This window comes from Ascaphus truei, chromosome 2 (genome assembly GCF_040206685.1).
Source record: "Ascaphus truei isolate aAscTru1 chromosome 2, aAscTru1.hap1, whole genome shotgun sequence".
Lineage (NCBI taxonomy): Eukaryota > Metazoa > Chordata > Amphibia > Anura > Ascaphidae > Ascaphus > Ascaphus truei.
Window position 1 is genome coordinate 339,602,671 of NC_134484.1, and position 22,779 is coordinate 339,625,449.

At 42.1% G+C, this 22,779-nt stretch overlaps 1 protein-coding gene across 2 annotated transcripts in view; it reads left to right on the forward strand.

Moving 5' to 3' along the window:
• Window positions 1-22,779, forward strand: part of LARS2 (leucyl-tRNA synthetase 2, mitochondrial) — a 77,887-nt gene that overhangs the window by 37,510 nt on the left and 17,598 nt on the right. For both annotated transcript variants that reach the window (XM_075586731.1, XM_075586730.1), the window contains exons 8-15: window positions 845-952; window positions 4,122-4,281; window positions 10,712-10,816; window positions 12,899-13,014; window positions 14,417-14,700; window positions 16,148-16,246; window positions 17,768-17,905; window positions 22,393-22,496. In XM_075586731.1, coding sequence (XP_075442846.1) covers window positions 845-952; window positions 4,122-4,281; window positions 10,712-10,816; window positions 12,899-13,014; window positions 14,417-14,700; window positions 16,148-16,246; window positions 17,768-17,905; window positions 22,393-22,496 — 1,114 coding nt within the window. The remainder of the gene's footprint in view (window positions 1-844; window positions 953-4,121; window positions 4,282-10,711; window positions 10,817-12,898; window positions 13,015-14,416; window positions 14,701-16,147; window positions 16,247-17,767; window positions 17,906-22,392; window positions 22,497-22,779) is intronic.

Here is a 22,779-nt window from a genome sequence, read left to right on the forward strand (position 1 = left end):
ATAGTGAAACAAAAAAACCATGTAAAAGCGACTATTTCTGCTTTAGTGTGGCCTGGTGACATTTAATGGATGTTACAAGGGCCAACACGCTAGTGGCCCTGATCACATTCTGTAAATGTCACGCCATTTTACTCTAACTTCCGGGCGAATTGCATGCTTGGCAGTCAGGGAAATGTGAAGGCATTCAGGAGAATGTTGGTCATTTCTTTTTCCGCTGCCAACCCCAGGTTGCAATCATGTGATGGCCACACAAGGAATGACATGGTCTCCGTGCCGGGATGGCCGTGTCATTCTGGTTCGGTGACGATTCCGACACTGTACCTGGTCTAAAACAGTTCTACGTATGTGTTGCGCCCCCTAGTTTACGTACCCCTGGGAACGTCTGTGCGTTCCACATGCCGCTCTCCAGTATGACAGGCAGAACATGGGAGGCTTCAGACTGTCCATTCCACCGAGACATCAGATCGTACTGCGGTAGCAATTGTTTTTCAAGACAAGCTGTCAAAGTCAAAAGCCAATATCTTTAACTAAAAAAAAAATGTTTTTGAAACAGGTGCGAATTAGAGATGAGAAGAACTTCACAGAAGGTTACTTTGAGTTGCAAGTATTTTGCTGAAAGTTCATGTATATGGCATTTTCATATTGCTCACATTTATTGGCTCTTACAGTCTAGCATAGGACAATAAAACGCTGCTTTTATTTATCTTTTTAAAGTTAAACTTCATATTGTAGTCTATTTTACAAAAGTATGTTGTACTGGATTATTTTCTTGCAGGCTCACCCTTCAATGAGTGGATGGTTGCTGTATAAGTGCTTGTAACGTAGCTCCTATGTGTTGTTGCAGGCTATGCGTGATGCTCTGGCTGAGCTGCCAGAGTGGTATGGTGTGAAAAGCATGCAAGCTAACTGGATTGGAGACTGCAGTGGCTGTTATTTTGACTTCATGTTAAAGGTAATGTATCTGTCAATTGCTGGCCCTCTGGGTCTTGCTCTTTACCCTTGTTTTTCTAACTGACTGTTTCTTGTCTATTTGGACTGTAGAGCTGCTTTTGAAAACCCAATATGTTACATTTGACATTTAAGCATCTGCTGCATATCTCCCCCTCACTGCAGGAAGCACAGTTTAAACAGGGATCACTGTATGGTGTGTTACAGCCTCCCAAAGATCACAATACTTTAGAGGGCAAGCAAGTGGAATTCAGCAACAAAACGTTGATATGGTTTTAGCCTTTCGCTCTCCTAAGTAATGAGTTAAATATTCACCATTACAGCAGTCGTAATGTGAAAGAGCTTTTTTATTTATGTTTATCAGAATGAACTGTGGCCTGTACACACAGTCAAATGTATAAGGTATATTTAAAGATCTTTGTATGTACGGTATATGGGAGTATCAGGCGCGTGTGGCCAAAGGTGCAAAAGCTGATCTAGAACCAATGCTTGCCCATCCTTTTTAATCAGGAGCTCCATTTACAAAGGGAAGACTGAGGCAGGGGTGCGCAACCCGAGTATTCAAGCCCCCCTCCCCCCCCTCATGGAGGGTTTTAATTGCAAAATTGACTACCCTTGTGCTTCCTGGGCCTCTCTCTCTTTATTTCCCGAACTACCAGCTGTGGTCTTCGCCAATGGGCTGTCTCCTGCACCCACATAGATGGTCGCTACCTGGACCATGCCTTTGCTAGAAACTGTTCCCTTTCTGACACTTCCCTGACCAGGAATGTCTTCCAGGTAAGGGGGAGCGCAGGGTTTTCACGACGTGGAAGATTACATTTAGGTTGGGCGCCTTACTGAAAATGACATTAGGTGTTTCTGGGACTGTATATGGTCTTTGAGTACTGGATCGTTCTTTAAAGTATGCCAACGCTTACAAAGCATCTTTTTGATCTTGGGCGCTTCCCGATTATATTGAGTAATAAAAGACATTTTATATTCTTGATTCTTCTTCATTTTATTTTTTCTCCTTCTAAGCTCACTTCTCTGAATTGTCTTGGTTTTTTCACTGGCTCCATTTATGGTAAGCTGACTAATTCATTTCCTTAAATGTATTAATGAGCATGTCAGATTGCTGGACGTAGACATGATCTCCTATGCTATTTTGTTTGATCCGTCGCAGAGAAACGCCTGGGATCTCCTTCTCCCACTGTTCCAATGTGCATTTTTATTGTGCAAAATGTGATTGCGCATTTGTATATCTTTTTATCCTGTAATACATATTGTTGACATATTACACCATCTTGCGTTTCTTAATTTTGAGATGCACTGGAGAGAAGCTGCTGCATATACTGGTGAACTACGTCTACGCTCCCATCAGAGAGAGATGGGATCTCTGATATGCCACACATTTAAAGGGAATCTTTACCCGATCATTATTATTGAATCATCATTTAACTGGCTACACTATTGTATATATTGTTTCATTTTATATATCCACGTTGTGAAAATCCTGCGCTCCCCTTACCTGGGAGACATCGCTATCTCATATGGACCTGGGAACAGTCTAAAAAGGGTTGTTTGAGTTGCTATTCATTTATTATCACACACCACATTTTCACCGTAGTGGTGGTGGTTTAAAATCCTTGCACTTTGCTTCACAGTTATTAATCTTTGTGTGTTTAATATCTGTTTATTTCACTTTTACGCTCATTTTGGGTAACTCAGCACGTTCGTTTTATCTTGCAATAGCACTTTGTATCCACTTAGTTGAAATAGGAGCATCCAGGTACAACCCTCCTATTTGTACTTACCTGACCACCATCTCATCTCCTGTCCAATTTCTCACTCCTCTCCTGCTGCACCTCCTAAATCCCCTCATTACTCTCACAAACCTGAAATCTATATACTTCTCAGCTTTCCAAACTAACTTCAACGCTAAACGTTCTTTTTTATGCTTCTCTTCGATGACGATCAAGTCATTGTCTACAAATTGATTTTCTCCTCTCTCCACCATGCTCCTTTCCTACTGAGGCATACACATTCCTCAGTCTCCTAACTGGCTTAACCACCACGTACGGTTTCTTCCTGCACTTGCTCATCTGAGAGTCTCTAGAGAAACCGTCACACTTGTTGATTTTTCTGCACTACAAAATCCTCTCATCCTGCTTAAACACTTGTCTCTTTCAAACTAAACAAAGCTACTTTGCCAGGGTAATGCACAGTAACAAAGTGTTACTACGTCGCCTATTCTGTGTCCTTGATTCATACCACCCCCTTGCAATATGCTTCTCTTCCTCCACTATCCTTCAAGACTTTGAGTTATCATTGGATGATATTTCACTGAGGGGTTTTTTGTTTGCCTTCCACTGGCTCAATATACTGTAAGTACGGATATAGGATAAAGTATCTGTCGTCTAAATTTAGCAAAGGTTGAACTTGATGGACGCATGTTTTTTTTTTTTTTTATTATTTCCAAACCTCATCTACAATGTAACTATGTAACTTTGCTAATTACTTCAAGGCCAAGATTGATTCTATCTGACTTTGTATCCACTCTGCACCTTCTTCACTTAACTCCTTACCTATTACCGAGAAGGTGGCGCCTGTACTTTCCTCCTCCATCTCTACTTAATGTCCTCTTGATTAGAAACGGGCGAATTTGAGTCCGCAGCGGATGGTCCGGCTCCTTTGGTCCTCGGATTTCAGCGGATCAATCTCAAAAAGGGCGATTTGTGTTTGGCGGATTTTTTATTATTGGTACCAATACACTCCGCGGATTCCACAACCCGTGGACGGATTTGTAGAATGCAATCCTCGGATTCAGCAATCCGCCGACGGATTTGCAACAATCCGCCAATGGATTGCCGAATCCGCGCATTAGATTCTGCAAATCAGTCCACGGGTTATATCGAATAGCCGTTTTTGATGCATTCGCGTGGACTTAAACGGCCCAAATCAGTTTGCCGATTTTACACTGCAAAACGGATTTTGGGTGCAACATCAGCGAAAATCCGGGACGCGGATTTGGGTGGATTTACCCATCTCTACTCTTGATCCCATTACCTCAAATCTCACTAAATCTCTGGTTCTCATTGTCACCCACATGTTCAACACCCGACTCTGGCTTTAACCATAATGACCGCAGCATGCCACAGACCGCTTTTATATGCTCCGTATTATTTGTTGAATAGGTGAACGGCATGGAAACTGGAGAGACTATTTCCGCTTATGCCTTTAACCCCGAAGCTGTTTATGGGGCCTCGCACGTATCCATTTTACCAAACCACAGACTGCTGCACGGGAGCAGCAGCCTAAAAGAAGCCCTGCAGGAAGACTTCAAAGTAGGAAGAGGTGAGGAATTCACACTAGGGCATTGTGACTACTTTCCTTTAAGAGCTGTACCCTCCTTTGATATTATGCATTTATTGTTTTTTGTTTACTTAGTGCTTTACTTTATAGAAAAAAAAGTCCCTCAATGCCTCTTTAAAATATCAGTTCTTGTACATTTTCTAAGAGCTGTTTTATACCTCCTCCCCTGATCACTGCGACTTGTGTGTCCGTAAACAAAGAAGCCCCAATCTGACAAATCTGTAAATGACCAGTCTATTAAAGACAGCTCTCTCTCCATTAGAGAGGGTATGAGAGCTTTTTGCAGGTACAGCAGTGTTAGGACCTACAGATGGGCCATACCGTGATGTGGTTGTAGTCTTAAATACTTTGGCCAAAGAATTGAACTAAATGACCCTTGCTTATGAGAAGATAATCAGATAAGTATTTAACTATATAATTTGTCAAGTTAGATGTAGCACTAGTGCTTTTTGTCTTTTGTTCTATACATGAGGTCACAATCCTAGTGGCTCGTCTCTTGACACAAATATGGTGTGGTGGATGTGGGTTATGAGCGTACAGAAGCCGTGTGTGTTTGTTAAAATACTGAAGCACTTTATGTGCTGTGCATGAGAGACGGTGCATTGTTTTGATCCCTCTTTTCTCCATGCAGAGGAGGAAATGCAAAGGGACACTATGAGATTGGTAGAGTAGGTACCTGCTGTAACGGTTTACCTTGATGTGGTTACAAGTTTAACATGTTTTATACACAAGATGGAACTAAATAACCCATATTTATGAGAAGAAAGTAATGCAGAAATGAAATATTTTGTCACATTGGATGTGCATTGTGACTTCTTTCTTTACTGTTGTATATTTGAGGTCACTTTCCCAGTAACACTCCAGTTGGCATATTAAGTATATAAATACTGTATATAATACTGTTGAGTTTTGAGCTTGCTAAGATTGTGCATTTGAACTTGAGTCAGTGCATCATTTTTTGCCCTGTTATGCATGAGCCTCTTATTAGAACCTGACAAACACATAGGGCCAGATTTACTAAGCAGTGCTACTCTATAAGACATCTTCCAGCACAGCTTGGTAAATATGGCCCTTTGTGACTCATTCAAGTGAATGGCGCTACAGTATAAGGGCTGGGACCCACTGTGCCCGGCGGCGCGGGCGGCCGCGTGAGCGTCCCCCACCAGCAGGGGAATCCTCCCGAGCCTGTCCCAGTCCCCCCTCGCTGCTGGCTCACTACGCACTGTGACGCGTCAGCCGGCAGGGGATGCAAGAAAATTGTGATCCCGAGCGGGGACGCGTCACGTGGTGCGCTGATGAGCGAATCGGGTGGGAGCGGGAGCTGTTAGACAGCTTCCTACACAAGGTAGGGGGGTGGGGGGTGGTGTGTGTCGTCAGCGCGTGTGTGTCGTCAGCACGTGCGTGTCGTCAGCGCGTGTGAGTGTCAGCGTGTCAGGAGGGCATTTGTGGGGGAAGAGGGGGGGAGCTGCTTACCTTCCGGCAGCCCGCAGCAGCTCCCTCCTGCAGCCCGTGGAGGGAGGGGGGGGAGTAGCGGGTCCCTCCACTCAAACCACGCCCCCTCCCACTCCCGCCCTGCTTAGGCTCCCGCTCCCTACAGACCGCATATTGCGGTCTGTGTCTGTCAGCGCGCCGCCTGTCTGCAGTGCGGGCGCGCTGACTGAGGGAGCCGGGCCTTAGCCTAAGGTGTCTTCCAGCATGTGAGAGGTCTCACGGCGTAAAACCCACTTAGTAAATATTGCCCTTTATAGCCCTATTCATGCTAATGGGTCATAAAGTGTCTTCCAGCTGGGAATGGTTACTTTTATATCTTAAAGCGCTTATTCCTATTATGCATTGTTTTATTATGCCACGTGCATTACTGCTGTTAAACGCTGGGTGTGGGTGTGGGTGTGGGTGTGGGTGTGTGTGCAATAAAAAGATCACTTGTGAGCACATTCACATGTCTTAGACAGGTCTGCAACCCTGCCTTTCATTATTATCACCTAGCATACAGTGCTTCCACTGCCGCAAGGGATTCTGGGAAATAACATGCAAATTAGCACACGTGTCACCTTTTGCCTGAAATACATTTTTACATGGAGCCCTTATAAGCTAATGCTCGCTGTTAGCACAGCATGGGAATCAGATGCAAAGCCAGAAAAACCACTCAGACTTTTTTTTTTATTCTTTTATTATGCAGTGAATCTTTACAACAAGATCATAACAATACATAAATTATTTTTCAAAAGAAAAAAAAAACAGTGATGTGTACAACGGCGCAGTGCGTAACCCACACATCTCTCATACATTTACTTTTAAGAATATTTTCCCAAATTTGAAAAAAAAACTGTGACGTGCACAACGGCGTACTGCATTACCTATACATATGTCTTGCATTTAGGTCAATACATGTCATACGTACATCATCTCAAACTTTATTTGCACAGGATAAAACTTTTTTGGGGGGTGGGGTGAAGGGTGTTTAGTTCTCCTCATCAGGGCTGTCAATGATGGAATAGTCTTTGAGCAGGCTGTGAATCAGCCTGGGACAGTCCTGTACCGACATCCTCTTCTTCCCCTTGGTCAAACGTTCCCTGGCGAATAGCAAAAAGCTTGGCGCTTGGGGAGACAAACAAAATTGACTTTGAAGCGCGCTCAGCAGCAGTCAATACACACACACACACACACACACACACACACACACACACACACACACACACACACACACACACACACACACACACACACACACACACACACACACACACACACACACACCCCTGATCCCTTGCTACAGTGGAAGCACTGTATGCTAGGTAATAATGGTGAAAGGCAGGGTTGCAGACCTGTCTATGACATGTTAATGTGCTCACAACTGATCTTTTTATATGCTATAAGGTGGAGGTTTCTGGTCGACTTTTTCACCCACCATAACTTAAAATGTATATGGTGTACACACACACAAACGCGCGTACAGACCTTGTGAGTAGGATCAGAGGTCTGGGTTGAGTGTTTTATTACATTCCTTCTGAAACTAGTTCACAAATCGGACCCTGGGCAGGTAATCGCTTATTTATCACATATTCATTATTAAAACACATATATTCACTTATTAAAATACATACATTCATATATCATAATAGACATAATATTGGATTATTTTATTGAAGTGAAACTTCTTTAGTGGCACCTATTCTCATGGGGCAAAACTGGAGCGAAGGAGACGAAAATGAAACGGAAGTGACGTGTCTCCCCCTCCCCCCCCCCCCCCCACGCCTGCTGTGACATGCGGCCGTCGCCGCTCCTAACGGCGGCCCCCACCACCGCTGCCACCAGAAAATAAGCCTGTCACGGGAGACCAGGCCCAATACACATTTATATTTAAGGGATCAGTCACAAGGCAAAACAGGCAGTAAAATAAATTGCGGTTTATTCGGACAAGACCTCGGAAACACACAGAAACACACAGAAATACAAGAAACAGAGAATATACACACTTACGGGGTTCTGGGGAAGAGATCTACCCTTTCCTAGTTGCAAGGCGCCTGTTCAGCAATTCTTACCTTGATAGAACCTTGGGCTCCTGGACCGAAATCCAGCCTGCTGGCTAGGCCTCCCCATGCTTCCAGGTGTGAATAGCTCTTTCACAGAAGCAAAAGGAGAGAGGCCTGCCAGAGGATGCTTGTCTTCAGATCTCCAACAGGAAAAAGAGAGAGAGAGCTGCTTTTACAGCACGCTCTTATATAGGCTGAAATCCTTAGGATCTAAATCATTGAGGGGTGTAATAGCCAATTAAAGCAGGGATTGAAATTACGCATTCACTGATAGGAGGGATAAATTCAAAACTTGCCAATAGAAACCTTGCTTATCAGTTCTGACATCCAGAGCCGTTTTTTCCCTGGCTCCGCTTTGTCTACCAACAGACATCCTGCTCACCAAATGGTTTCCCCCTCTCTGAACTATGGAATCTATGCAAACTAGCTAGCATCTTCCATATGCCTGGGCTTTCTGTATAGAACCTTATACAGTAGTAAACATTAAAACACAATATAAAGTACACTTCCTTACAGAATATACTTTGGGGGAGCCTTATACTTATAAGGGAAATAAATGGGGGAGATTTTGGCTTGGAACCCCTTTCTGAGCTGGGGCATTGAAATGCTAATTCACATGCTAATTCACACTGCCTTTTGTCACCAAGCTGGGTTTAAATCACAGGACAAACATAATACATTGCAGCGTGTCAACCTTCCCCCACCCCTCTCCCCCCAATTGCCCCCTCTATTCCTCCCAACACAACCCCCACCGGCATCATGGTGTTCTTCCCCGGGGGGGGGGGGGGGGCCGTCACACTCACATGGGCCTCCTCGCCGTATGTGCCGTCCTCCCTGCCCTGATCCCCGGCACTGCGGGGCAACACAACCTGTGCCCATCCCTCCTCCTACCACACTGCTCTGCCGCCGTGCTCGCAGGTGCAGGGGGTGATCGGAGGTGCAGGGGGTGAGGGGAGGTGCAGGTGAGGAGGTGAAGGGGGGTGATGTGAGGAGGTGAAGGGGGGTGATGTGAGGTGCAGGGAGGTGATGTGAGGTGCAGGGAGATGATGTGAGGTGCAGGGGGTTGATGTGAGGTGCAGGGGTTTGATGCGAGGTGCAGGGGTTTGATGCGAGGTGCAGGGGGGTGATGCGAGGTGCAGGAGGGTGATGCGAGGTGCAGGAGGGTGATGCGAGGTGCAGGGGGGGGTGCGAGGTGCAGGGGGGGATGCGAGGTGCAGGGGGGTGATGCGAGGTGCAGGGGGGTGATGCGAGGTGCAGGGGCATATGCGAGGTGCAGGGGCATATGCGAGGTGCAGGATGGGTGCGCATACATCACACACGCACACACACAGTCACACGCACACAGTCACAGTCACGCGCACACACACACACACACACAGTCACACGCACACACACAGTCACACGCACACACACAGTCACACGCACGAGGAATTCACGCTTAGTGCAAATAGCAAATACAGGGGATGTGTGCCGAGCACGCACATTCTAAGTCCAAATGTATTTGCGTTTTGTCAGAGAAATTGTATTTTGATTTTTAATTAAAACATCACAAACACAATTTCTGTGACAAAAGTCAAAGAAGTTTCACTTACTATGCGCGTGCACAGCACACACAGCTTTTTTTTATTCATTCATTAGACATGTATCCATTATTCAAAAAGAAAGTGAAATTGCGCACCAATGGTTGTAAATAATTATAATGCGATTACATCATGAAATAAAGTGAGAAGTGCAAATAAAGGGCAAAAATAACCCACTACTACAGTATATGCAGAACCTTTGTGCAGGGAATATAGAAGGAGTTGGCTGCTTAACGACAGATGGCTCAGCATCTGGAGAAGCTGCAAAGAAAAAGAAGAAAAGCGCACAACTCATAGTACAAAAAAAGGGAAAACCGGCGCCTCTGAAATATAAAAATCTTACCAAATATAAAGTGAGTTACACTATGATCTTTTTTCTTTCGTCTTTTCTGTTTTTGTCTTAAATGTTTGTTTGTCCCCATTGAGACTTCATTGAAGACTTCTTCTTCCAGGACTCCTCCCCATTTGTGTTGGACTTTATATTTGGTTAGATTTTTATATTTCAGAGGCGCCGGTTTCCCCTTTTTTTTTGTACTATTTGTATTGGTTTGTGTTAACCTTTTTACCTAGGCTGCCTCCATTTTAAGTGTAGTGTGTTGTATATATTATTGTCACTTATAGCGTGTCACTATTCACATTCAGCGCTGATTTCACTGCTCTTCCTTTTTATCCGTGCACAACTCATAGTGTAGTAAATAAAATATATTAGTGATAATATCAAGGTAAGTATCGCACGTACAAAAATGAAATTATTTTAGGCATGTTGTGTAATTACATGTTATATTTTATTTACTACACTAAGTTGTGCGCTTTTCTTTATATGTGCTATTAAATTGTACGGCATCTTAATATATGCCCTACTTAATCATTTCAACCCATAACGATTTCTCTTCTAAAATCTCAAACTGATTACTATAGAGAGGAGGAAAAAAGAAAAAAAAAAGACCGATTTGCAATGTATTTTAACATTTGAAACCAGTTTGTATCCAGTGTAGACATGTTTGTCTTATTTCAGCGTGTGAATACAAATATTTCTCTGCAATTTGGAAGAAGGTCCTAAGCGTGAGGTGTAAACATGCCTTGGCTTTAGTTTAATATGCTGTGAAGCTGTGCCTTACAGTGTCTCGTGTACAGATAATCAGGGGCATCGTTATATAGTGCACTTTAATAGTTTTCAGCGTAGCTAGAAAGATAAACAGCTGGACAAAAAGGAAGGAATGAACATATATTTCGGACTGATCTGGATTTACCGATTGATATGCAGAAATTATGGCATTTCTTATATGTGTATGTTTGCAGACTGCATCACCCGCGTCTCCGCTGTTAATCTGTTCACTAAGCAAGAGGTACCTGTTGTCATCTCGGCAAAATCCGAGTTTGAGGGCTATCTGGACACTAAAATTGGTAAGTAGCTGAAGTGAAGTAATGCCCATAGAAACAAAAACTGACTCTGGTTTATTATGATCGCTGTTAATAGATGCCTCTAGTATGACTTGAGTAAATTCCTCCCCCAGCAAGATCCAGGCAAAAGAGAGGGTGATGTTTTCATATTGCAATCTATATTTTTGTGTCTGTTTTAGTTATGTGTAAAACGGGGATCTAGCTGATTAGTGACATGTATTTTGGGATCATTACTAGATGGGCCATTTTAAAACCGCAATTCTCAGATGAAATTCAGGAATTAACATGTCTTGATAGTTTACTCTGTGATTAGCTATTTCTTCCCATTTATTTACTTCTTTTTCTCATGGGTGAATGACGGCTGCCATTTTTTTTATTTTCCCTGCGTGGAAATTGTTTAGAAAATTATATTTGCAAGCATAGAATTTAAAAATGGTTCATATCACTAAAGACAACAAGTTATCCTCTGCAATAGATAAAAACATATTTTAATTTACTTTAATAGAATAACACTGTGAAAACATATTTCATACCACATTGTGGGATGAGCGACTTAAACCTAATTGGACCAAGATTCCTAACACGGAATGAGACGACGACATCAGTTTGTGGATTTTGTCATCCAATTGTTCTAGTATTGTCAAACTTCAGTTAAAAACAGTAATGTCTAGGCAATTTCATTCTCTCACATATTGGGTGGTATTATACGAGCCTATAAATAAGCTGAGTTTCCACTGACAGTTGAGGCACAACAACGAAGTTGCCTACAAAGGCCGGATATTGTCTGTCACAATGATCAAGCCCTGTCTGGAAGTCACAATGTGAATACTGAATATCACTTCAACTGTCACATTACTGCGACTTGAAAAGAAATCCGGTTAATATAATTTCACAAACTGCAAAACACGTCCATGAAACAACAACAACAACAACAATCTCATCCGTAACAAACTGACAGCTGAAAGACACAAACACCTCCATTCTGAAGAAGGCCGTGATGTATGATAAGTAATACCGACATCATGGCTACCGTGGAAAAACAATCAAAAACCTATTGTGTAGTGAATAATAATTATCTTTGCCACCTACACGTCAAAGTAACTGTACAGGTTGTTGTAGTGCAGTGTTGTTGGTAACTGTGGTTACCAATTTATTTTCATTTTCAGTATTTCATTTCTCTGAAACAGTTCAACAATTTGTCTGAAAATGTAGTACGAGTTGCAAAATAATACATTTAATGTTTGGTGTCAAGAATCCAGTCGATGTACCGTTTGTTCGTTTTTTGAAGTGATAAAAAAAAAAACGTCTGGTAGATCTAATTTAGATTGGCAGAAAGGTACCCTCACCATTTCCATCAGAACGGGTCAAGGCGTTTGACCTGCGGAGAGAGAAAATACGAACAAAAAAAAAAAGAGATAAAAACACACTCCCAAAGCTGCCGCAAAGTCTAGTTGATGTCTTCACTTTGCACGCTCATCCAAGCGTGAGAATATCATTAAATACTTATTTAGTGATCCATAGAAATAATGCAATATGCATTTAACTTGTATGCATCCAGACCATTACTTTCTCCTCCATCATGGATGAATACCTTATCTAGATTTCAAAACTAGGTTTGAGGCTCTATTTAGGCATTTGTTTTATAGTTACAGAGATGCGTTGCAGACCCTCCTGGCAGTGACGGTGTTAAACAAATTGACTTCACACATCATGCATAGGTAGAGATATCGAAGTAGAGCTGTTTTATAGTAGGTACACTGCAGACGGCTGTAAAGCTGCACGTTCTGTAATGTAACCTTTTCGCCTACTAATACGCTTTTTTTTTTTTTTTAAATCCTTATACCGGTTTTTTGTTTATTCCCATGAGGATCCTTTGGGCCAAATACTAATAATAATTATATTTTAAGAACCATTTAAAAAAAAAATAAACAAACAGTGGTATGAGTTTTAAGAGCATATTTTATTAACTGTTTTCCAAAAAAAGCAGGAATTGTGTAATTTAACCCCCTCCTCTTTGGGAAAATCTATCTTTAATCCATTTTGCTGTGGAACACTTGTATTGAACCCGTTTGTTTTCCTATGTAGGTATCCCCAGCACCCGCTTGGAAGATGCAGAAATAGCTGACACGCTGGGGCTGCCCTATGTCAGTGTTACTCACACAATCGGCGATGGGACGGAGAAGATAACCAACTCAGGAAAGGTCAGATTGCAGGCGTTATTTTCTTGCATGTACAACATAAATAGTTCATTGGAAAGTCCAAAACAGGCCAGACTTTGGTGACCACATAAAAACATTCTGGCCCATAGTTACAAACCAGAGCTGCTAAATAAGAAAACTACTAGCGCTGGATGACACCTTACAGCCCAACTGAATGGGCCATAAGGGAAGGGGGAGGAGGGGAAGAGATTACTGGGCGCCGACGCTGGGTATATGATACATAATGATACATAATGCAGGTTCTGGGTGGGATATCCCGCATCAACGTGTAGTGTATCCCGGCAAAGGTGTCTTCTGGAATAGCACCATTTAGTAAATATGGGCTTCTATGTATGCATGGGACAGGTCTTGACACCTGTTTTTGACATGTCATTTGGAAAGCAGGGCACCTACTCTAATACTCTAAAAGAGGACTACCAAGTATGGAGTCCCACCAAGCATGGAGACCCTGTGTTTGTGACTTGTTGAGTTACAGTAGTAGTGTCTGTAGTGCAGTATATTTATAGTAGCCATATATTTTTGTTTTGTAGCTGGTACGTACAACAGCTATGGAATCGTTATTTTTATGCCTTTTGGATTGGCGATGATTTAATTCCTGCATAAATTAGACTAACAAATGGAGTATGTCATTAAAAATGTGTACATAATATGGTGCATTTGCGATTTTTAACTGAACTGTACGTAAATGACGCCAATGATCCCGGTGTGCCCAGGCCTTCCTTTTTATTCACTCCACTAATATACCAGGCCTGGTTTTCACTGGAGGTGGCATGTACTGTATACAAACGTTGGTGGAGCCTTCCTCTTGCACAATGAGTATCACACATATTACTGCAAGACCTCCCGAGTCACACGAGGCATCCTGATCATGAGACAACCTAATATATAAGAGGTAGGTTCCAATTACTATAGTAATACCATAAACCAGCATGTCTATTTTTTAATTATTATTGTTATAAGGAAAACTGTTTATAACAGTTGGTTAAATGGAATATTAAATTCCACGTATGCCTTTTTTTAAGTAAAGGTTTTACTTGTTAAATATATAAGAGAAACAAAGAAAAAACGGAGGAAATGTTAAAGCAGAGATGAGAACCAGAAACCAAGCCCTAAGCTTTAGGATGCCTATTTACAAATGATAAACAATGACAATTTTGAAATACTTGCCTGCACCAAAGTCAACGTCTAAATATATTTGTGCAAACTGCAGGTACTAGTAGGTACATTTCAAATGGTTAATATGTGCGCAGAAATGCATTTGCTGTATTTATTACAGAGGCCAAAATGGTCACTTTCCGAACATCTGGTAGCAATGTGTACACTGTGACGAATGGATAATTCTTATTGGTTAATCAAACTGCCCTGGTTTATGATGCTCTTCCAGTTTACAGGTCTGACCAGGCAAGAGGCTTTCCTTGCCATAACCCAGCAAGCGAAACATGAAGGAGTGGGCGGACACCTCACCAGTGACAAGCTGAGGGACTGGCTAATATCAAGGCAGCGTTACTGGGGCACCCCCATCCCTATCATCCACTGCCCATCCTGCGGCACTGTGCCTGTGCCCGCTGATGACTTACCGGTGGTCTTGCCCACTGTGGCATCCTTCACAGGAAAAGGGACCTCCCTTTTAGCAAGTGTCTCGGAGTGGATAAACTGCAAGTGTCCCAGGTAAACGGAGCGCTTTAGAACACTGGGGAGGTGTAATGCAGCAGGAAAGGAGGAGATGTGATCATTGCACAGCAATTAGTATGGCAAGGATCGCCTTGCATTGCCTTCACTGGAGGAACAGAGGAGCATGTGTGAGATCAGCTGTGCAAATTCAAAGATGGGTGAAATACAAGCACACAGCATGACTTGCAGCAGTTTAGTGCTATAAGATAAGCGAGGCACACTTATCATAAAGGAGGTTATTTATTGGCCCAATTGGCACTATCCTAGTTTAATGCAGGGGTACGCAAACTGTGGGGCACGACCCCCAAGGGCGCACGGGCGGTTTCCTCGCTCTTCCCCCCCACACCTCCCAAGCATTTAAATTAAATGCCGGGGGATCGCGTGAGGCCTGCAACAATAAAACTTAGCGGGATTCAGACACTCTGACGCGTCTCAATGGCAATGCAGCGTCAAATGACGCCGCACGGTCATGTGACCACATGACGCCGCGGGTCACGTGAACCCGGAACGTCATTTGATGCAGCTGCCAGGTAGGGGGGAGGGGCGAGCTGCGGAGCAGGCAGACTGGGGCGCAGCAGGAAAAGTGTGCGCTCCCCTGGTTTAATGAATACCCTCATAGAGCCCAAAACAGTCACTATTCAGAACTAGCAATGCAATCCAAAACAAGATAAAGGTAATTCACACCAAAAAAATCCTGATGAGGGCCTCTGTGTCCGAAACGTCGGTTACACTGTATGTAAAATAAATATTTCTCTGAATTGAGATAACAACCTTTAGTGCCTGGAGATCTTTTCAACAATTTGGAATTAGGCTATAGTGGTCTGCTCATGTAAGGCAAGGCAATAATAGCAGCAGCCAGTATATAACAATAAAGTCAAAAGAAATAAAGCGTACTGAAACAAAATCATATTACACTTTGCCATACGGAGATAAAACTACAGTTTTGGTCCCGTTATGATGAAACAGAGAATTAGAGCGCCTAGTATTGTCGCACTGACATACAGTGTTTTTTCAGGCTTGCTCATACCATTTGCTTGCTAAGATAATGGGTTCTTTCTTCCATAGCAAGCATACGGCATCCAAGCACTCTCATATTTGTCACTTGGCTGCTAATCGGAAGGTCAAAACACCAGCCATCCTTCATCTCCGACAATAGGGGTTTAACAGCTGTAGTATGAACATGGCTCACGTGTGACCTCACTTTGTGCTCTCAATATATTCTCCAGGGTTAATTCAATTTTTTACAATTTTCTATTCATATTTGTTGTAGATTGCAAGCAGTCAATAAGTCGTTTTGTTTGTATGCATGATGAAAGTATGGGTAAAGAGTTATCATAGGCAAAATCGCCGCAAGATGTACATAGAGCGAGATTATCAACGGTAATTGTTTTATCTGAAGGAAGAACCTGTGAGTTTTTACAAAATGTATTTTTGTTCTTCATAGGTGCATGGGAGCAGCTACAAGAGAGACAGACACAATGGATACTTTTGTTGATTCTGCCTGGTACTACTTCAGATACACCGACCCCCATAACTCTGAGCGGTAAGGGAGTGTCATACTCTGCAGAGATGCTTGTTCTGTGGCGTTCTAGTGGGACTACGAAGAAGGCAGAGGATTGTTTTCCCACATGCATGCTCTCTCTTCTCCTGAAGCGTGGCTCACAAGCTGAAGGCATTTTATAAAATTATCAGTAAGAAGTACCTCAAGTGCTTAAGGAGGTTAACTGCAAACAGCTTTCTCGCCTCTAGTGAATTGGTAGCATGTTGTGGCAGATACAAGGAGCCAGGCACGGTGATCCCCCGGAGTAAGCCAGTCCCAACACAATACAGCTCAACCCCGTTTTTGCGCGATCCGCTACAATGCCGTGTGTGTATGTGTGTTGTTTTTTTAAAAACAATTTTTTTTTATATAGCTTTATTGTGGACATACACATACATACACATACACACACATACACATACACACACACACACACACACACACACTACTCCCCTGCCATCCCCCCTGCCTGCTCATCACATTCCTCCCTGCCTGCTCATCACATCCCCCCCTGCCTGCACATCACCCCCAAAGCCTGCCCATCATATCCCCCCCTTCAGGCACATAACATCCCCCCTGCCGGCACATCACCCCCCCCCCCCCCCCATTTATATTATATACTGATTTTGATAACACTTTTTGTTTTTGTTTTTCATTTGATTTGGATTACATCAGGCAGGGGGAGCCCGGCTAATATCACGGATGAAAAGGGGGGTTCGCTTTAATAGCTTACAGCTAGGGGTGAGCAAACTTTTTAACACAGCAGTCTGCGCATGCGTGAGCTGTTGCACATGCGCTGACGGCTACCGTGTTAATAGCTTCTCACAAAAAGATTAGTGGAGGACCACAGTATCCCAACCTTTGTTCGCAGAGAAAAAGCACTGGGCTTTTGTAAGAAGTTCTACTATATAGTAGAACTGTGTGAGACTTCTATCCCGCAATAATTTATTTTTATGAATCATCGCTTGTTTGAATTGCTATCGCTGTTTAAAGCAGTAGTCCGTGTTGCTCCAATATTTTTATAGATCTATTTTGTTCTTCCTACCAGAATCTGGGTAACCTCTGACCTCTGGGGACTGCAAGACCCAAAATTACCATGAGGTCTGACTCACTCTGGCAGCCAATAGAAAGCTGTGACCTCATTGGGAGATAACGTCACAACTTAGTATTTGTGACCCTGCGGCCATAATTGTCGTGATTTTTTGTCTCTAAAACGCTGGCACAGAAAACTATTAAAACCTGGGAACCTAAAAGCCCCCAGATGTTGGAGGGCAGTGGTTCAAATGAAAGCATTTTTTAAAGGGGGGGGGGCTGGGTTATGGGGATATTGCTGCTTAAATGCGGTTACCACATTTTTTTGTGTATGCAAATGAGATGAATATCGTTGCCCGTTTATGAATATATAGTGAATATGGCAGTAATTCTAAAAAAAAAATATATCACTGCCTTCCCTATTGTGTTTCTTAAATAATGCGTTTAAATTGACCTGTAGTGAACCTGAACCTGGCCTTGTGTGTTCTGCAGGCCTTTTGACAAATCGCTGGTGGATTTCTGGATGCCCGTGGACTTGTACATCGGAGGGAAGGAGCACGCGGTGATGCATTTGTACTATGCCCGCTTCTTCAGCCATTTCTGCAACTCCCAGGACATGGTGAAGCACAGGTTAAAACTAAAAGATACTGAATCCGTTATCTTACAGGTTTCTATTATTTACACAAGTTGTTGCCCATCATTTCAAAGGCCCCACCAAAAGCATTGATCGGCAAATATTTCTCAGCCAGTAGTTCTTGGACGTCTTTTGCCAAGTTCATTCTGTTTTCCCTGTGCAGCTGTTTTTCTATTATTAATTGGCCTCCTTAAAGGGGTGTTGCCTATTGCCATTGTCCTTTTTTTTGAAATGCAGCAGTTCTATAGCTTTAAGGCGATGCCATTATCCATGTTACCAATTGATCCGTTGTCCTGTGATCGAATGGCAAAGATCGTTCCTCCCTGGGCACCCAAAGAGAGAAGTGCGGTGCTTTTCTCAATAGTTGCTATCAACCCAAGGAAGTTTAATACGGTAAAAAGAGCATAAAGAGCGTGGGGGGGGGGGAGAAAACAGTAAGGTTTACCTAATACTACACAACTGAATTATTTAAAAAAATAACCACATATAGGATTTTAACGGCAATACTCTTTTAAACTATCCAAGACTGTTTCACTTGTTATTTTTCACAAACAAAACACAATTTCTCCAAAAGTAAATCAACAGGCAATTTTTAAAAAAAAGTGGGCCACGATTATGGATTTAAACTACATTCTAATGATTTTTTTTTTTACAGATTTTGCTCAAAGCTTCGGTTTGCTTTGATCAGCCAATTCTGGCAAACTGCAAGCATCTGTAGTAAATTTGTAGAAAATCAACAGGCGAGTGCAAAATTCACCTGATTCATATTTTAATAATTAGCATATTGTAGTTTGTTTTGCAGTAACCTTATAATGCATTTTTCTTGGGCGAGCTAAAAAACATCAGGCAATATAAAGACACCTAAGACAAATATATAAAGGCTAAAATTATGATCAACAGCTAGTTTTATCCGCTCATTCAGTTAGCCAAAATATACATTTTAGTAATACCTCTGGTTAAAGATTTGGTCTGTGTTGGTAAGAAAAGGCACGAGTCTCAAAATGAGAATATACTCCTGAATTTACTTTCAAGTCAACAATGTTGTCCTCGGTGAAAGTCTATTGAAAAACCTTTTAAGTGAGAAGCACCAGCTTCATTTAACGGAACAGCCATAATTATGATATTTTCCCCTGTTGGCATTGTCACAGGAGGTCAAAGATTGCAGATGCCTTGAGGCTGAATTGTTATCTTGCCCCATGTGGTTAGGCGGTGAAACGGAAAGCTTTGCTATTGCTGTTGCTACGCCCCAAGATGATTTCTTTTCTGTGAATACTTAATGTTTGTTTAATCAGGCATATATAATGAGGGTTAAACGTGCGAAAGGAAACATTACATCCACAGAGAAGAAAAGTATATTTTTCCTTATACATATTTTTTTTTTTCTGCCAATATTTGGCCTTTTTTTTTTTTTTTTAAACTCCTTTTTCTCTTCGTTAATTAATTCTCTCACTGATTGATTGCATATGATGTAATATACCACATAACTCCACATATAAGTCTAGCATGCCAGACCATGCATTAAATAACTTGTATAGTCTAAGGTTTATCAGCCACATGTTAAAGCAGCAGTCTCCACTGATCTGCATTTTTTTTTTTATAGTTGCTTTCAAAGATTTCCTCTAACCCTTTTTAGGGGTTGTTTTTATTTTTGAAGTGAAACTTCTTTGCTGGCACCTAGTAAATTCTCATAGCATAAAATCTCCTGCATTGGGAACGAAAATGTGTACCGGAAATTACGTAATTGTATGGTGTTGGTCGTGCATGCGCAGATGCGGCCGTCACTGCACGCATGCGCTGAAGTATGTGTACCGGAAGTGACGTCATTGGATTTTAATCCCAGCTCATGCGCAGAACTGGCTTTATAAAAAAATCAAAATATAATTTTAGTGAAAAAACGCAAAGAAATTTCACTTTGACCGCACGTGCTCAGGGCACACACCCTCATTTTTTAAATCTGCCGCTTTGTTCAGGAGGCTCCACCCCCGAGTAAGCAGATAGGCTAAACGCGTGTCAGGTGTGTCTGACGTCCCTAACGTGTGATGTCAGCCTCGAGTGTGAGTGTGTGCTTCACAGCACTACAGCACACAACAGGTTCCACTGGACGCTGAGGCACTCGCAAAGAAGAGAAGATAGGTTTGGACTAGGAGTCTTACTTAGTATTGCAATTTAAATATATAGCGACGGGTCACAAGACTTGGAGATTAGAGACGGTCTCTACACCAATTGATCCTCGGCGCTCTCAAATATAGGTGCATACCTCAATAGTATCTGCTGGTTGCCAGAACATATGAGTGGATACTTCAATATGCTGTTTTGATGTATGAATGTACACACAATATAAACTTGTTGCCAATCTGCATAATACATGTCTACTGTACATCCAAAACCCTTCTCTTTGTAACTGGGAATAGAATCAATAGAGAGATAAGCCTATGGATATGGGACTGCATCAGCCTACATGCAATTAATAGCATTGATTCTAATATTGCATTATTAGAGGCATATTTTCCCCTGCTTTAAACTCCTTATCTGCTGCATTCATTATTATAATTAAGCATTATATTTAGCAGATGTGAATAAGATATGGAGGATCTTACTATTGAGTGCAGCGCACACACCTCCATTCTATTTTATGTGGTTTAATCTTTGTTTAATTAGGTTGTTCTTGATGCTTCTGGGTTTTTTTTGTTTTTTTTTAACCATGTATTAAAAGTTTATTTTTATATAGACAAAGTAATTATCTGGCGTTTTATGTAGAGAGTGCGGCAGAAAATGAACCCTGTCTCGTTCTTCATTTTCTCTGCTTTGTTCAGGAGATATGAGCAGTTGAATTACGAAGGTTTCGGGAGGTCAAAATTGATGTCTTCCAACACCAGAGCTGGGGGGTGGGTGGCACGATACTGGCATTAAAATAAGTTAGTCTTGTGAGGAACTCGCTGCTTTTAATACTAGACTCCGTTTCTTTTATCACCTTGATACAGGCATACCCCGCTTTAAGGACACTCACTTTAAGTACACTCGCGAGTAAGTACATATCGCCCAGTAGGCAAACAGCAGCTCACGCATGCGCCTGTCAGCACGTCCTGAAGAGCAATATCAGCTCCCTACCTGTACCGAAGCTGTGCGCAAGCGGGGAGACTATAGAGCCTGTTACAAATGCGTTATTTACATCAGTTATGCACGTATATGACGATTGCAGTACAGAACATGCATCGATAAGTGGGAAAAAAGGTAGTGCTTCACTTTAAGTACATTTTCGCTTTACATACATGCTCCGGTCCCATTGCGTACGTTAATGCGGGGTATGCCTGTAAATGCTGATAGGACAGAGCTACAGTAACAGTAACTTCATACACGACCCCTATCATCAGCCACTGAACTAAAATGTGGAAATAAGACAGACATTTAACAGGTGCATTTTGTTACCCTTTATGTCTTTTTAGTGTTAAAAACAACTGTAAGGAACGATGTTGGCAATCTCGTTCTGTGCAAGTGTGGTATTCCATGTTGACGACTTTGAATATTTTTGACATATTGCTTGGACACGCGGAATAGCTGGCATCTAAAGCCTGCCGTGTCTGGTTTTTGTATCCCAAAATAATTTATGTGCAAATCTCCCGGCCAAAAGACACATTGCTGGACAGATGTTCATGCAAATCATCGACAGTGGAAACATTGTATATCGTACTGCTCTCATAGGAGCGTCATGCTTATCTGAGGTTCAGAAAAGCTGAAATTGAGTTTCAGAACCTCAGAAAATTCAAGACCACTTCTCGGTCCTAGTTTAGTCATTTCTGTTATTGTAATTGTTGGTTCTGTTTATTGCTTTAAGTGTGCTTTGTCTCTGCAATGTTACCCTGGTATTATGACAGCGGAATATTCATTTAATCATCTTTTCCCTGGCATAGCTTTTTAATCTAATCAAAATATGTCTACATATTGTTGTTGTTCAAGGATGCCAGTACGCACTCTTAAAGTCCTTCAAGAATTACAGCTGCTGTTCTGAGCAAACCTTTGTCTCTTTTTTAATAAGAAGGATTTCAATCACACTGTATATGGACAGCATAGGGGCCATATAGCTGACATGATTTGTGTACTTCGGGTGCTGGAAAAGTATAACTATACTTGCATTCATGATGCAATGCATCACATTCATTATCGGGGGGTAAGGGATAAACCGTTGCCCAACCCACAACAAGGAAAACAACTATAATCTATAGTGCACTTTATTCAGTCCTACCGTGCATTCTGATGAGAAAACATGAATACCAAGTACTTAATATGTACCTACAGTAGATCAGATTTCTGTTTTAGAAGGTTCCCAGTACAACCCCTTCTGTGAAGCCGTCTCTCTGTTACACGGTGGCAATATTATTAGAAACGCTATTTCTCTGAAATGCTGCTCAGTTGGGTGATGTTCATAGCGCAGGGTTACTATGTATTTCCCTAGTGATTTTGTTTTTTTTTAATCTATGTTTTATAGGGAGCCCTTCCATAAACTCCTAGTTCAAGGCCTCATCAAAGGACAGACGTATAAACTAGCATCATCTGGGAGATATCTGAAGAGACAGGAGATTGATGTTGGTGGTAAGCTGTGTGTGATTTTTACGAATATTTCGTACCTTTCTTCAAAGCAGCTACTGTATGTCAATATGCAATTTTGTTTTTAAGTAGCTACATACTATTGGTATAGAAGCAGTAAAGCAGCAATCCTGTCCAAAATCCAAGTGTGTGTGTGTGTGTGTGTGTGTGTGTGTGTGTGTGTATATATATATATATTATATACTATATACACACACACATACACGCGCACACACACACACACACGCTCCGGGGACTCACCACTTCAGATATTTATCATGTAAGATGG